General features: G+C 60.4%; 1 protein-coding gene across 2 annotated transcripts in view; it reads left to right on the forward strand.

Moving 5' to 3' along the window:
• COL18A1 (collagen type XVIII alpha 1 chain) overlaps positions 1-14115 on the forward strand; it is a 36545-nt gene that overhangs the window by 20994 nt on the left and 1436 nt on the right. For both annotated transcript variants that reach the window (XM_063162751.1, XM_063162750.1), the window contains 40 exons: positions 1506-2050; positions 4686-4766; positions 4859-4918; positions 5100-5238; positions 5340-5443; positions 5531-5557; positions 5655-5825; positions 5913-5939; positions 6031-6093; positions 6172-6258; positions 6398-6451; positions 6530-6679; positions 6799-6861; positions 7013-7057; positions 7970-8110; positions 8556-8618; positions 8731-8757; positions 8851-8895; positions 9017-9079; positions 9424-9459; positions 9530-9619; positions 9760-9789; positions 9899-9925; positions 10086-10148; positions 10292-10366; positions 10459-10494; positions 10613-10666; positions 10870-10935; positions 11123-11194; positions 11391-11424; positions 11556-11618; positions 11708-11751; positions 11846-11968; positions 12065-12209; positions 12362-12435; positions 12515-12643; positions 12808-12843; positions 13169-13429; positions 13513-13710; positions 13993-14108. In XM_063162751.1, coding sequence (XP_063018821.1) covers positions 1506-2050; positions 4686-4766; positions 4859-4918; positions 5100-5238; positions 5340-5443; positions 5531-5557; positions 5655-5825; positions 5913-5939; positions 6031-6093; positions 6172-6258; positions 6398-6451; positions 6530-6679; positions 6799-6861; positions 7013-7057; positions 7970-8110; positions 8556-8618; positions 8731-8757; positions 8851-8895; positions 9017-9079; positions 9424-9459; positions 9530-9619; positions 9760-9789; positions 9899-9925; positions 10086-10148; positions 10292-10366; positions 10459-10494; positions 10613-10666; positions 10870-10935; positions 11123-11194; positions 11391-11424; positions 11556-11618; positions 11708-11751; positions 11846-11968; positions 12065-12209; positions 12362-12435; positions 12515-12643; positions 12808-12843; positions 13169-13429; positions 13513-13710; positions 13993-14108 — 3727 coding nt within the window. The remainder of the gene's footprint in view (positions 1-1505; positions 2051-4685; positions 4767-4858; positions 4919-5099; positions 5239-5339; positions 5444-5530; positions 5558-5654; positions 5826-5912; positions 5940-6030; positions 6094-6171; positions 6259-6397; positions 6452-6529; positions 6680-6798; positions 6862-7012; positions 7058-7969; positions 8111-8555; positions 8619-8730; positions 8758-8850; positions 8896-9016; positions 9080-9423; positions 9460-9529; positions 9620-9759; positions 9790-9898; positions 9926-10085; positions 10149-10291; positions 10367-10458; positions 10495-10612; positions 10667-10869; positions 10936-11122; positions 11195-11390; positions 11425-11555; positions 11619-11707; positions 11752-11845; positions 11969-12064; positions 12210-12361; positions 12436-12514; positions 12644-12807; positions 12844-13168; positions 13430-13512; positions 13711-13992; positions 14109-14115) is intronic.

Below are 14115 nucleotides of genomic sequence, written 5' to 3' on the forward strand. Positions count from 1 at the left end.
CTGCTGGGTCCCTGTCACGGGTCTGTTGCTGGCATTGGAGCTTGGCAGTAGGGGAGCCTGGAATGTTCCATGTCTCAGGCTTTGGAAGAGGCACCCAGGTTTTCATCACCATCCCAAGAGACGTGTTTTCCTTTTGGGCTGGGCAAGGCTGGGCTGATTCTTTTTCTTTTTCTTTTTCTTTTTCTTTTTCTTTTTCTTTTTCTTTTTCTTTTTCTTTTTCTTTTTCTTTTTCTTTTTCTTTTTCTTTTTCTTTTCCTTTTCCTTTTCCTTTTCCTTTTTCTTTTTCTTTTTCTTTTTCTTTTTCTTTTTCTTTTTCTTTTTCTTTTTCTTTTTCTTTTTCTTTTTCTTTTTCTTTTTCTTTCTTTTTTTTTCTTTTTTTTAAAGAGCTTTGGAGGAAAATGCCTGGCTCCAGAGTTGGGTGGAGGTTCCTGGCTGATCCTCCTGGGTTCAGCCCAGGTTACCTCTGGATACACCTCTGATTTCCCCCACTCCCCATTGCTCACATGAAAATCAGCGATGGAACTGGGGACACTGACTTGTGTCAGCTCTTGCTCCTGGCTGCAAAACTCAGCACTGAGCATCCATTCCCAGTGCAGATCCTTCAGCTGTTTCGGAGCCAGGGTAGTTGGGTTTCCTCCCTCCCAGGAAAGGAGAGGTTAAAAAGCCTCTCCTTTGGAGCTGGCACTGGCCCCAAGCAGTTGACATAGGAGAGGAGGAATCCAGCGCCCGGTGTGTGGGCGATGAGGATGTGCTGGCTGCCAGAACAACGGGAGCTGGCGGACACAGCGCTGGCTCACCCTCACCAGATGTTCAGCTGTGCTGGGCAGGAGAGACTCTCTTCAGCAGAACTTCCCCAATTCCCTAATTCTCAGTAGGAGTTGGGAAAGGAGGCGACCTCCAAATTGAGAGCATCTGGGAAGCTGAGCTGGCCTGAGCTGCGTTCCCAGGGTGTTGCGAGGGGATGGCTCTGATTTATTCCCAGCTGGGGTTACCGCTGGATCTTGTCCTGGGATGATGCGAGGGGTCACTGTGGTCCTGGGATGAGTATGGATGCAACACACTGCCCCAGGGCTCCATGGTGGTTCAGCATCCTGGTGCTCCAGCAGCATCTCCCGACCATGGGCAAGACCTTTTTGGTTTTATTCCATCTCAGAGAATCTGAGCAACCTGGTCTAGTGGATTGTGTCCTTGCTCACGGCAGGGGGATTGGAATGAGATGGTCTTTAAGGTCCCTTCCCACCCAAGTCATACTATGATTCTGTGATGTCCCAGCTGTGGTTGGAGGGCCAGCAGCTGGGAATGGGGAGCATTTTGGGAGATGTACCTGAATGATGTAGTGGGAGCAGCTGAAGGTCACTGTCTCGGCCAACACACAAATCTTGGGGCCGGTGAGTGGAGGGAGCCACTGAAGGACAGTGTATTTGGGAGGCACGGGCAGGGGTGTCCTTGCTGAGTGACCATCCTTGGCTGGACCTGAGACCATCCCCTGTCCTTCCTCCTTGCAGAGAGCCTGAGTGCTGAGATCAGCCTGCTGGAGCTGATTGGGGACCCGCCGACGGAGGAGATCCACAGAATTTATGGCCCCGACAACAACCCTGGCTATGTCTTTGGTCCCAATGCCAACACGGGCCAGGTGGCTCGGTACCACCTGCCGAGCCCTTTCTACCGAGACTTCTCGCTGCTGTTCCACATCCAGCCCACCACGCCCCGGGCCGGCGTGCTCTTCGCCGTCACGGACTCCTCGCAGAGCATCATCTACGTGGGCGTCAAGCTCTCGGAGCTGCGCGCGGGCCAGCAGCAGATCATCTTCTACTACACGGAGCCGGGCTCGCCCAGCTCCTACCCGGCCGCCACCTTCACCGTGCCCACCCTGCTCAACCAGTGGACGCGCTTCGCCATCAGCGTGGAGGAGGAGGAGGTTGTCCTCTACCTGGACTGTGAGGAGCACGAGCGTGTCCACTTTGAGCGCTCTCCAGATGAGATGGAGTTGGAAGAGGGCTCTGGGCTCTTTGTTGCTCAGGCTGGAGGGGCTGACCCAGATAAATACCAGGTAAGAGCTTGGGTCACCCCAGGGAGTATCTCCCAAAAGCCTGGAGAGATGTGACACTGCCCATGCCCAGAAGACAGCCAGCTCCATGTGTGTCCCTGGGAAGGGGAACACGTGACATGGAGGTGGCTTGAGATGCCACTGATTTACTGTCTTGGGGCTCACCAAGGCAAAGCTCTCGAGCTGGGCTGGCAGGAGGACATGGGGTTGCCATGCAGCTCCCACCATTGCCTTTTCCCAGCAAACACATAGAGCCTCTTCAGATCTTCCCATTCCTAAAAATACCCAGCTCCTTTGGTGGAGAAGCTGGTTTGTCTGAGAAAATGTCTCCCTTACATGGAAAAAATGCTTGGGCTGGAGCATATCTTTGCTGGCTGATGTTGGGCGGTATCTCCAGGAAGACTTTGGAGGGTGAGGAAGGATGTGATAGCTCAGCCAGTGCTTTGAGCAGGACTCGTGTTCCAGATAAGGGTTGTGGAAAGTGTGGGGAAAATGCCCAGCTGACATGGAAATTCCCTGCTGGACTTGAGGAGAGGAATGTTTAGGTTTATCCTGGGCTGAGTAGGATTTGCCCAGCAACAGAGGCTCTGCTGAGGGGAGCAATGTTTTTCCTGGGGAGTTCTGCAAAGCACGTTTCTGAGCTTAAACATCATCCTGACTGTACTGCCACATTCCCCCTGGAATGGCTTTGGGCAGGGAAAGCTCCCCCAGGAAGGGGTTAATCATTGATGGGCTACAAACTGGTTTGCACTGGGATTCCGATTGCTCCCTTGAAGAGCAACTCTTTGCTCTTGAAGAGCAATTTCTTTGCTCTTGAACGTGCTGGGAGGGCCAGGTCATGGCTGCGGAGGAGCTCCTCTGCCCAGCCTGAGGGGTTTGGCACCACATGGAAGGCACGGCAGCAGCCTGGAGCAGAGCAGACCCTTCTAGCAGGTGATGCTCCCAGGCCTGCCAACCCCTGATCCCACTGCCCGCCCCCGGTTTTCCCGTGGGGAATAGCTGGCCGAGGAGGGAAGGAGGCCTTGGCTGGACGAGAGGGGAGCGGCATCTGACTGCCTCGTGGTGTTTCCATCACTGTCCAGCCCTGCCTCCCGTTATCTGGAACTAATGGGGCATCAAGTGGATTAAAGCCTGGCCCTGGGTCAGGCCTCAGGATGAACTTGCTGGGAGGCAGCTGGAGGAGTGTCCTGGCACCTCTGCTCCTTCCCGAGTCGCCTTTGTGGCCATGGCAGGAAACCTGGAGGGGCAAAGCCTGCAGGTGACGCAGAAGCCCCTGGGACAGCAGCTCTCACAGGGGCAAACGGGGTTTCAGCCAGGGCCCGGCAGGAGGATTTGTTTGCAGCGGGAAGTGGCACTTGGGGGCATGGTTGCCTGGGGGACCCGGCAGCACTGGTTAATGGTTGAACTCAATGGTCCTTGTGGGCTTTTCCAGCCTAAGTGATTCCATGATTCTATGGATCTACTATAAGATCTTTGGTGCTGTTGCTCCCTTTATCAGAGCAAAGAGGCTGCAAAGGTCCTCTATCGCCATCTCTTGTGGGACTGCCTCGCTTCAGGGCTTGGAAGTGGCTTTTTTGCCATGCCTTTGGAAAGCCCCAGATTTCAGCCTTGCAGCCACTGCCCAGCACCACCAGCATGGCTGGACAAGCCACGTGCCAGAGCTGGCATCACATGGGCTGAGCAGAGGTAGCAGCCAGGACCCGGCCAGACACCCAGCAGAGCTTTTACAGGGATCTTTTGGCCGTGCTCTTTGTTTTCCCTCTGCTGAGGGCTCCCTGGCCACAGCTGACTGCCCTGCCCCACGCAAGGACAGCTGGCAGGTTCTGCAGCCCACGTGTTGTATTTCCTGGGATAATCTGCACTTCCTTACTATTTATTTGTGTTTTGCAAGCACCGTGTGCATCCAGGCCACTTGTTTATAAAAGAAACCACCACAAATCCCTTCCTAAGGATGCTGCCTCCAGCCAAACCTCTGTAGCATCCGGGACTCAGCAGGAGAGGTGGTGCGGGTACCAGCCTGGACCCCACAGCTCCCACTGCAAGCGGGGTCCCCCAGCACATCCCAGAGCCCAGCCTGGGTCCTCGCTGCAGGGTGGCACGCAGGGATGCTCTCGGGATGGGAGTCTGCCAAGCTGGGATGCTGCCCATCGCTCTGATCTCAGTGGGGAGGAGCAGGGGACCATGCTGGGAAGTGAACTCTGAGAGAGGAGATACCTCCCCCTTGGTGTCTCTTCTTTGGGCAAGACAAATAAAATAATATTTGAGCTGGCCTGAAAGCACAGGGCACCACATCCGGGCAAGGAAATGCGATGGACTTAGGAAAACAGGGATCAGGGCAGTCGCAGTTCAGCTAGGCTGGCTGTGACGTAATACTAATGAATTACAACTAGATTTAGTTATATAATAAATATATTATAAATACATAGTTTATATACAATTAAAAAATTGTAACATTTCCTCTCACAAGCAAATGCCCCCAGCTGGGTGGTGACCTTTTCCAGCTGCTCGCAGTGCGGACAGCAGATCTCATCCCTCCTTTGTCTCCTGCCCGAGGATGTGGTGGCCGAGGGGCACAGCAGCTCACGTCATGGCCGGGTGGCTCGCCCGTGTCCCCCACCCACGCACGGTCTCCTTGCAGGGGGTCATTGCAGATCTGAAGCTCCGGGGGGACCCTCGGGCGGCCGAGCGCCAGTGCGAGGAAGAGGAGGATGACACAGAGGTGAGCACTGGCAGCATGGCCGGGGAGGGCTCGGGGGTGCCCCCACCATGCTCCCAGCTCAGCTCTCACCCCTTCTCCATGGGCAAATGCAGGTCTCTGGGGATTTTGGCAGCGGGATGGAAGGCGGACAGCAGCCCTCAGGCAAGGTCGAGGTGAGTTGCTGCCCGCAGGTGTGGCACTCAGGGCAGGACCCCAAAATCCTCACCATGCGGAGAGCTGAGTGCCTTGCATGGCTGAGGTCATGGCACATTTGATGCTGTCCCAGCTCCTGTCCCTTATGGGAAGGCACTGGGAGGTGAAGGGTGTCACGGTGTCCCCTCGCTGTTGGTGCAGGCTGTCCCAGGGCTGCTGGACGCTGTCCCCGTGACCTCCCCGCCCGTGGCGGGGGGCAGTGGCCCCAGGAGTGCCGGGGGGGCCCCGCAGCAAGCCGAGAGAACCAGAGCAGAGGAGACACTGCGGGTCTCCACGGGAGGTAATTCCAGCGGCTTTCCCCTTGCCCAGGGTGCACAGGTGGGGACAGGGTGGTGGTGTGGCCATCCTCAGCCCCGACTGGGTCCTTTCCCTTTTCCACAGGCGCTGGTTGGAAAGGCGAAAAGGGAGAGAAGGGGGAACGTGGCTTGAAAGGGGACTCAGGGACCAGTGGCATTGTAGGGCCAGGCAGTGTCAAGGGTCAAAAGGTGGGTGAGAGCTGGTCCCTAGGGGCTTGAGGGTGCCAGTGACATGTCTGTGTTTGACACACACTTCTCTCTATTTCTGATCTTCAGGGGGAGAAAGGAGACCTGGGTGTCAAGGTGAGCATCACTGGGGGGAGCTGGCACAGAGCCATGCCCTACCCAGGCTGCCAGCTCAGAGACCTGCCACCCTTTCCCATCTCCCTCCCCTCCCTAGGGCAGTGCTGGATTTGGCTACCCTGGCTCTAAAGGCCAGAAAGGAGAACCAGGTGACCCTGGACTCCCCGGGACCGTCTCTCGGCATGCCGATGGCTCGGTGCTGGAGCAGGTCACTGGCCCTCCGGGGGCACCGGGGAAGGACGGAGCCCCTGGCAGGGATGGCGAGCCTGTGAGTCAATTCCCCCCACACAGGCTGTGCCTGTGCCCCTACTCTACCTACCTGCACACTGACCTGTCCCCTCTCTGCCATCCCTAGGGAGATCCTGGCGAGGACGGCAAACCCGTAAGTGGGGTGGAGGGGGTGCAGCAGGGTGATGGGGCACAGCCACCCCCTTGCCTTGCCACCTGCTGACCCCCACTGCTCCCCTTTGCAGGGTGAAATGGGGCCCCCGGGGTTCCCTGGCATGCCGGGGGAGCCGGGCCTGAAGGGGGACAAGGTGAGTGCCAGTGTTGCCCCCCTTCCTCTCGTCCCAGCTCAGCTGCACCCCCAAACTGCACTCTCTCCTCTGTGCTAGGGTGACCCAGGCGTGGGGCCGAGGGGACCCCCTGGACCACCTGGCCCTCCGGGACCACCGGGACCCTCCTCCAAGAATGACAAGCTGGTGGGTGCCCCCTGGGACACAGGGATTTGAGGGATGGGGGGTCCACCAAGCCACAGAGGTGCGGAGTGATCCCACCAGGCCCCGGGCGAGCCCCAGTGCCACCGGGTGCCCTGACATCCCCCTTGTGCTTCTCTCCCAGACCTTCATCGACATGGAGGGCTCTGGCTTCGCTGGTGACCTGGAGAGCCTGCGGGTGAGTGGGGCTGAGTGCCTGTCTTGCCAGCTGGGAGCGGGGGACACCCTCAGCCATGGCCCTCCACGTCTCTTCTAGGGTCCACGAGGGCCACCTGGTCCCCCAGGGCCGCCTGGCGTGCCTGGTTTGCCCGGGGAGCCAGGACGGTTTGGGACGAACCGCACGGAGCTGCTGGGACCGCCGGGGCTGCCGGGCAGGGACGGGACCCCCGGGCCCCCGGGGCCAGCGGTAGGTCTGGGGGTGGCCAGGGACACCCAGCCAGGGACACTCTGTGGCGGTGGGGGGCTCGGTGCCCACCAGCCCCACGGGGTTTTCCTGTGCTGGAACCAACTCCTGGGATCTTACAGGGTCCTCAGGGTCCTCCAGGAAGAGATGGGGAGGATGGGCAGCCGGGGCCCAAAGGAGAGCGGGTGAGTGGCAGGTTGGCCCTGTCCCGTGTGCCCCAGGAGCGTGTCACGGCCGTCCCACATCTCTGGGAGGCGCCGGTTCCTGGGCTGGGGAGCACCATTCTGCTCCTGCCTGGCGCTGGGCAGCTTCTCCACACCCTCTTCTCCTTCCCAGGGCGATGTGGGCGACCTTGGCCTCCCTGGCCTACCAGGACCCAAGGTACTGTGCCTGGGGTGGGGTTTTTTGGATTCTCCGTTGCAGACTGGAGGCAGGGATGTTGCCTGGGGGAGCCGTCTTGCACAGGAATGGGGAGGGGCTGCTGCTACTTGTGTTCCTCCCAGATCAGGGCCGTATCCCAAAGGTGCATGGAGCTGCTGAGCCCACAAAGGATGCTCACTGGGCTCCTGCCACCCTGCCTCGGCTTTGCTCCAGGCACTGCCACATCAGGAAGCAGGCAGGAAAACCAAGGAGGGGTGTTTCAAGACACAGAGGAGACTTTGCTTGGGGGACGCCCACACCCCACTGGAAAACACCCCATCTTCTGTGCATCACTCTCTCCTGCCTGCTTGCTCCAGCTTCTTTCCACCCTGCATCCCCAAAGGCGTGCTGGGATGGGAGCCCCTTAGAGTTGGGATGCTGTCCCTTGTGATGACCATCCCCTACAACCTGAACTGTGGGCAAAAAACCTCAAAAATTGAGGTTTCTTAGCCTTAATTCTAACTTTCTGCACTTCTGCAGCGCCCAGAGGGCAGATGGGGTGGCAGCATGTGTAAGGTCCAAGCCCGTTGCTTCCAGAGCCATTGCAATCCCTGGAATGCCTGTGAGCATTCCTTCATAGCACTGAGCTCTGCTGCAGCAGTGGAGCCAGCCCCACGTGCAAAGACATTCCCATTTTATGAATTTAGACGAGCCTCTGGTGGCCACTGAGGACATTGCAAGGGGAGCTGGTGGGACGAAGGGTGCCCAAGCTGGGCGATGCCCCCTCCCACAAAGCCCCTAGACAGGGGAACATCGGGGAGATCCTCCATGTCCTGTCCCAGAGGAGATTTGTGAGGGGATGCTCTGCCTCCTGCCTGTGGGCTCCAGGCAGTGACCACTGCCACTTTCCATCCCTTTTTGTCTCCTTTGCAGGGCAACAAAGGAGAAACGGGACCAGCAGGGCCCCCAGGAGAAATGGGCTTAGCCGGCCTTCCCGGGCCCGTGGGACCCCGAGGGCAGCCAGGGCCCCCCGGCCCCCCGGGACCACCGGGGCCGGGCTACGAGGCTGGATTTGTGAGTGGTCCCTGCAGGGATGGGCTGGGATGGGCTGGGATGGGATGGGCTGGGATGGGATGGGATGGGATGGGATGGGATGGGATGGGATGGGATGGGATGGGATGGGTTGGGCTGGGCTGGGTTGGGCTGGGCTGGGCTGGGATGGGATGGGATGGGCTGGGCTGGGCTGGGCTGGGATGGGATGGGATGGGATGGGATGGGATGGGATGGGATGGGATGGGATGGGATGGGATGGGATGGGATGGGATGGGATGGGATGGGATGGGATGGGATCTCTGGGCTGGGCTGGGTTGGGCTGGGCTGGGCTGGGCTGGGCTGGGATGGGATGGGATGGGCTGGGATGGGATGGGATGGGATGGGATGGGATGGGATGGGATGGGATGGGATGGGATGGGATGGGGCCCGAGACAGACACGGCTCAGCCCCTTCTCCCTGCATTTAGGGTGACATGGAGGGCTCAGGGCTGTCATTCACCCCTGGACCGCCTGGGCCTGAAGGACCACAGGTAGGGCCGTTCCTGCCCTTTCCCTCCTCTCCATCCTGGGCTCCCTGGGGAATTCCTGGCCATCATGTCCCCTGCCATCACCCAGTGCTCATGGTCCCCTTGTCACTTGCAGGGCGTGCCAGGACTGCCGGGGCTGAAGGTGAGGAACCCTTACAACATGCTCCTGGCTCCATCCACGTGGGATCCCTGCAGGCAGCCTGTAGGGATGCCTCTGACACCTCTTTCCTTGCAGGGAGAGGTCGGCAGTCCCGGACAGCCTGGCTTGCCGGGACCAAAGGTAGGAGCACTGGGAGATTGGGATGGCTTTGTGCCAGCACCCGGGTGTGCAGGGCAGTGGGCAGGACCCCTGTGCTCTGCCAGCTGCGACTGCATCCTGCCCTTTCCTGCTCCCATTGCAGGGAGATGCTGGCATGCCTGGCTTGGATGGCCGCCCTGGCCTGGAGGGCTTCCCTGGACCACAGGTAGGAGCTTCAGCTCCAGGAGACCTCCTCCACTCCAGGCAGGGCACCTTTGATGGCAGCTGCTCCATCCACAGCAGCCCAAATTCCCCCTCCCTGCTGTGGGACCTGGCTCACCACATGTCAGGGGTGCCCACACCCCCTAGGATCCTGTCCCCCCCCACCTTGTCACCGCACTGGCCACCACCTCCACCCAAAATCATTGCAGCTCGGCCCATTGCCTGGAGCTGGAGGCAGAGGTGAGGCTGCCTGAAGGATTGTTTGAGCCAGAGGTGGGAGGGGGTCTGCACTGGTGAGGCAGAGTCCCTCTCCATTTGGCGCTCACTCCCTCCTGCTCCTCTTTGCAGGGACCCAAAGGTGACAAAGGCAGTACCGGTGAGAAGGTAGGTGCCACCAGGCTGGGGACGGGGACCAGCCACTGGTGTCCCTGGGCTGATGGCTTGTGTTTTCCAGGGAGAGCGAGGCCAAGATGGAGTGGGGCTGCCTGGCCCCCCTGGCCCGCCTGGTCCCCCCGGACAGGTCATCGGTGTCTCCAGTGAAGATGTAAGTGATGGCACCTGGCTTCAGCACAGGGCAGGGGAAGGGGTATTCCAGCAGCCATCGTGAGGGAGACCTTGCCAGCAGCTCTGACCCTCAGAGCCAAGATCAGGGGGAAAAAAACCTCATTTTGTCTCTTTTTGCAGAAGTCCTTGGTGGCTTTTCCTGGTCCAGAGGTAGGTGCCCTCCTGCCACCTGTGCCCACCCCTCAGCAGTGCCAGGAGGGCAGCCTGTTTTTGGAAAGATGGGGTTTGCTCTTAGGAGCATCTCTGCTTCTCTCTGCAGGGCAGACCAGGCCGCGCTGGCTTCCCGGTGAGTTGGTGACACATCTGGGGACCACGGGGTGGCCCTGGTGACAGCTGTGGTTGCCAGTCCTGCTGTGCTTTGCTGCAGAGTGGTGGTGATGGAGGGGGAGTTTGGAGCCTGCCTTTGTTGAGCTGGGAATGACATGGACTCTGTGTCCTTTCTGCAGGGCCCGGTGGGACCGAAAGGAGACCAGGGGTCACCTGGTCCCCAGGGTGCCCCAGGGTTGAAGGTAATTGCTCCAGGTCACCTGCATCCCATTGAGTGGTCACATTCCCGGTCCCCCATCCTACCTGGCCATCAGGTGACACCAGCTCTGTCATGGGAGGGAGCCTGGTCCCTGCGTGTCCCCTCCCACCTCCTCTTCTCTTGCAGGGGGAGAAGGGGGAGCCCGGCGTCATCATCAGCCCTGACGGGACCGTGGTCACTGCCAAGGTGAAAGGAGAAAAGGTGGGTTCCTGGCAGGAATGGGGGGCACATCCCCCTGGGATAGTGCCAGCTGGGCCCAGTGGTGATGCCCTGTCCCTCTCCATTATTTGCAGGGGGAGCCAGGGCTGCGGGGCCCAATGGGACCATCGGTAAGTCACCCTCACCATCCCCTTCCTTGTGTCCCATGGGGAGGGACGGAGATGATCCTAGGCAGAGGGGATGCCTCCATACTGAGCATCTCTCACCCTCATCTTCTTTCCCTTCCAGGGTCCCCCAGGACGAGCAGGGACCAAGGGAGAGATTGGCTTTCCGGGCAGACCCGTAAGACCTGCTCCCGGTTTGTTTGTGTCCACCGCGTCCCCCTCTGCGTCCGCACGCGCGGCACGCACTGAGCCCCTCGCCTCGCCATGTCCCTGAGGGATGGGGCCGTGCTGGGGGGGCAGAGGTGTCTCTGGAGGCCCAGACGTGACACCAGGGGCTGGCAGGGGAGCGGGGACAAGGCTCATTGCGCTGCTCATCCGCAGGGACGTCCTGGCATGAACGGGCTGAAGGGCGAGAAGGGCGACCCCGCAGACGTGCGGGGCTTGCGGGTGAGCACTGCTGTGACCCCCCAGCTGCTGGCCCTGCAGGCCGGGGCACACACCCTGAGGGTCTCCCCAAGGACCCCAATCCCTCAGGCAAAGGGCATGTCTCCTTTGCTCAGGGGCTGCTTGTCCCCCTCCATGGTGGGGACTGTCCGCTTTGCAGGACTTTGACAAATCCTCTCGACCCCCACAGGGTCCCCCAGGCCCCCCAGGACCCCCTGGGCCCCCTGGGCCACCTGGCAGCATAGTCTACAACAATGGCAATGTGAGTATCACCACGGTCACCGTGATGGACATGCTGGTGACTGGGCCCCCAGTGTCCCCTGCCTGCCTGGAGGAGACTGAGAATGCTCTGGTGACATCTCCTGGCTGGAGCTGGCATGTGGGACTGTCACCAGCATTGGGGGGGGGTCCCCAAGGATGCTGCTGTCTCTGCAGCCACTTCCTTTGCATCTCCACAGACTTTCAGTGACCCCAGCCACCCAGCGTTCCCTGGTAAGTGGGTGTCCCTCTCCCCACCCCCTCTGGGCATTTTGGGGAACCTTGGCAAAGCAGGGCTGGGGAGGAACCCTCTCCCATCCCTTATAGCTGCAACTCTGAGATGGCATCTCTGCTGCTCCCCACAGGTTTCCACCAGTTCTCAGGACAAAAGGGAGAGAAAGGTGACACCGGACCCCCAGGACCGCCAGGTAGGTAACTGGTCCCTGCTGGCAGAGGCAGGCAGGGGGTGGCTCATGCCCATCCTGGCTCCTCTCCCCTCCTCTCCCTCTCTCCACAGGCCAGTTCCCCTACGACGTGAGTCACTTTGGTACCAGCCTGCGGGTAAGCTCTTTGCACACTGGCAGCTGGAGCCCAGCACCACTTGGGGTGCCCAGCGCATCCCAGCTGCTCACCCTAAGACTGTGCCATCCCACAGGGTGACAAGGGGGATGCAGGTCCCAAGGGTGAGAAGGGCGAGCCAGGCAGCACCCCACTCTACAGTTCTGGAGTCTCTGGACTTCCAGGGCCTCCAGGGCCCCAGGGATACCCCGGGCTGCCGGTGAGTACCTCATAGGGTGGAGAGTGAAGGGGGGCACAGTGGGAGGTGGCATCCCTGGGGGCTTTGCTCCAACAGATTCTCTCTCACACTGCCTAGGGTCCCAAGGGGGACAGTATTGTTGGGCCACCGGGGCCTCCAGGACCTCAGGGTCCCCCTGGTATCGGGTACGAGGGGCGGCAGGGCCCCCCTGGCCCTCCTGGTCCACCCGGGCCACCCTCCTTCCCAGGTCCCCACAGACAAGGTGAGTACCTGCTCTGCTGCATTCCACCCTGCACCCCCACATCCCTCCCTGCCCCCCCAGCATTCCCGATTGTATCCCATGCATCCCTCCTTGCAGCTCTGCATTCCTCCCCATGCTGCACCTCTCTCCATCTCACCCTCCTTCGCCCATAGCTGTCAGCATCCCTGGACCCCCGGGACCACCAGGACCCCCTGGACCACCAGGCACTAGCGGGATATCCCTGGGGGTGAGTCAGGGCTCTGGGCAGGGGTTGCCCATGGTGCAGGCAGCCGGTCCCTGAGCCCTGCCCCGGGCTGTGCCCACAGCTCCAGGCCATGCCCACGTACCAGGCAATGCTGAGTGCAGCGCACGAGCTGCCCGAGGGCGGCCTTGTCTTCCTGACGGACCGGCAGGAGCTGTACGTGCGCCTCCGCGGGGGCTTCCGCAGGGTGCTGGTGAGTGGGGGGCAGAGGGCTGCACTGCCCGGCTGGAGGGGGGCACGCACAGCACCACCCCGGGGGCTCGCTGGGGACTCTTGGTGATGCTGGGGGCCCCCCACCCGTGCGTGAGGAAGAGGAGAGGGGGGGCAGCTGGGATCTGATGTGCCATGCCCTTGCAGCTGGAGGAGCACAACCTGATCCCCAGTTCGGCTCTGGTGAGTCCTCTATTTCCCATGCACATCCTCATTCCTATCCTCCTTCCCAATCTCATCCCTATCCTCCATCCTCATCTATCCTCATCCCATCCACAACCAGCTCTATCCATCATCAATCAACTTCATCTCCTTCTCCATTCATCCCCAACCATATCAATCCCCATTCCCAACCATCTCCATTCCCAGCGCCATATCCATCCAACCCCGACCATCTCCATGCCCATCTTCATCCAACCACAACCATCTCCATCCATCCCCAACATTCTCCATCCCCATCCCCACCTGGGGCACCACACCCCCCCTCATACTGTGTCCCACTCCCCAGGACAACGAGGTGTACGACAAGCCACCCACCCTCCACTACGCCGGCCCCCAGCCCCGTGGACCCCTGCACCCGCTCCGCAACCACGTCCCCTCGGCCACCGCCCGTCCCTGGCGTGGGGATGAGGTGGTGGCCAACCAGCACCGCCTGCCCGAGCAGCCCCTGCTCCACCACCAGCACGAGCTCATCAACGGGTACTACATCCACCGCCGGCCGGAGCCCGCCCCTGTGGCCGCCCACGTGCACCAGGACTTCCAGCCTGCCGTGAGTGCCACATGCCCGCTGAGGGGAGCTGATGCTGGTGGCCAAAGCTGTGTCACTCAAGCCCTGTTGCCCCCTCTTGGCAGCTTCACCTGGTGGCCCTGAACACCCCACTGAGCGGCGGCATGCGTGGCATCCGGGGCGCCGATTTCCAGTGCTTCCAGCAAGCCCGACAGGTTGGGCTGGCCGGCACCTTCCGCGCCTTCCTGTCCTCGCGCCTGCAGGATCTCTACAGCATCGTGCGCAGGGCCGACCGTGCCGCCGTCCCCATCGTTAACCTCCGGGTATGCTTGTCCCATCCCCTTCTCAACACTCTCTGAGCTCTCATTGGGTCACAGAATAGGATCACAGAGTCGTTATGGTTGGGAAAGATCTCTTTAAGATCAGCAAGTCCAGCTATTAACCCAGCGCCACCAAGGTCTGGGATGCAGAGCATAGCAAAGCTGCCATCCATTATGAAGCATCTCCTTCCCAGAGGCTGCTGGGGCTTGGAGCTTCCGGGCTGCTCCTGGGGTGCAGGCAGTGCTAAACCCCCTCCTCCTCCATTTTCCCACCCTTCCCACCAGGATGAAGTGCTCTTCAATAACTGGGAAGCCCTTTTCACGGGCAGCGGGGCCCCACTGAGAACCGGCGCCCGCATCCTCTCCTTTGATGGCCGGGATGTCCTGCGAGATGCGGGATGGTGAGTG

The sequence above is a fragment of the Melospiza melodia genome, chromosome 8 (genome assembly GCF_035770615.1).
Source record: "Melospiza melodia melodia isolate bMelMel2 chromosome 8, bMelMel2.pri, whole genome shotgun sequence".
NCBI lineage: Eukaryota > Metazoa > Chordata > Aves > Passeriformes > Passerellidae > Melospiza > Melospiza melodia.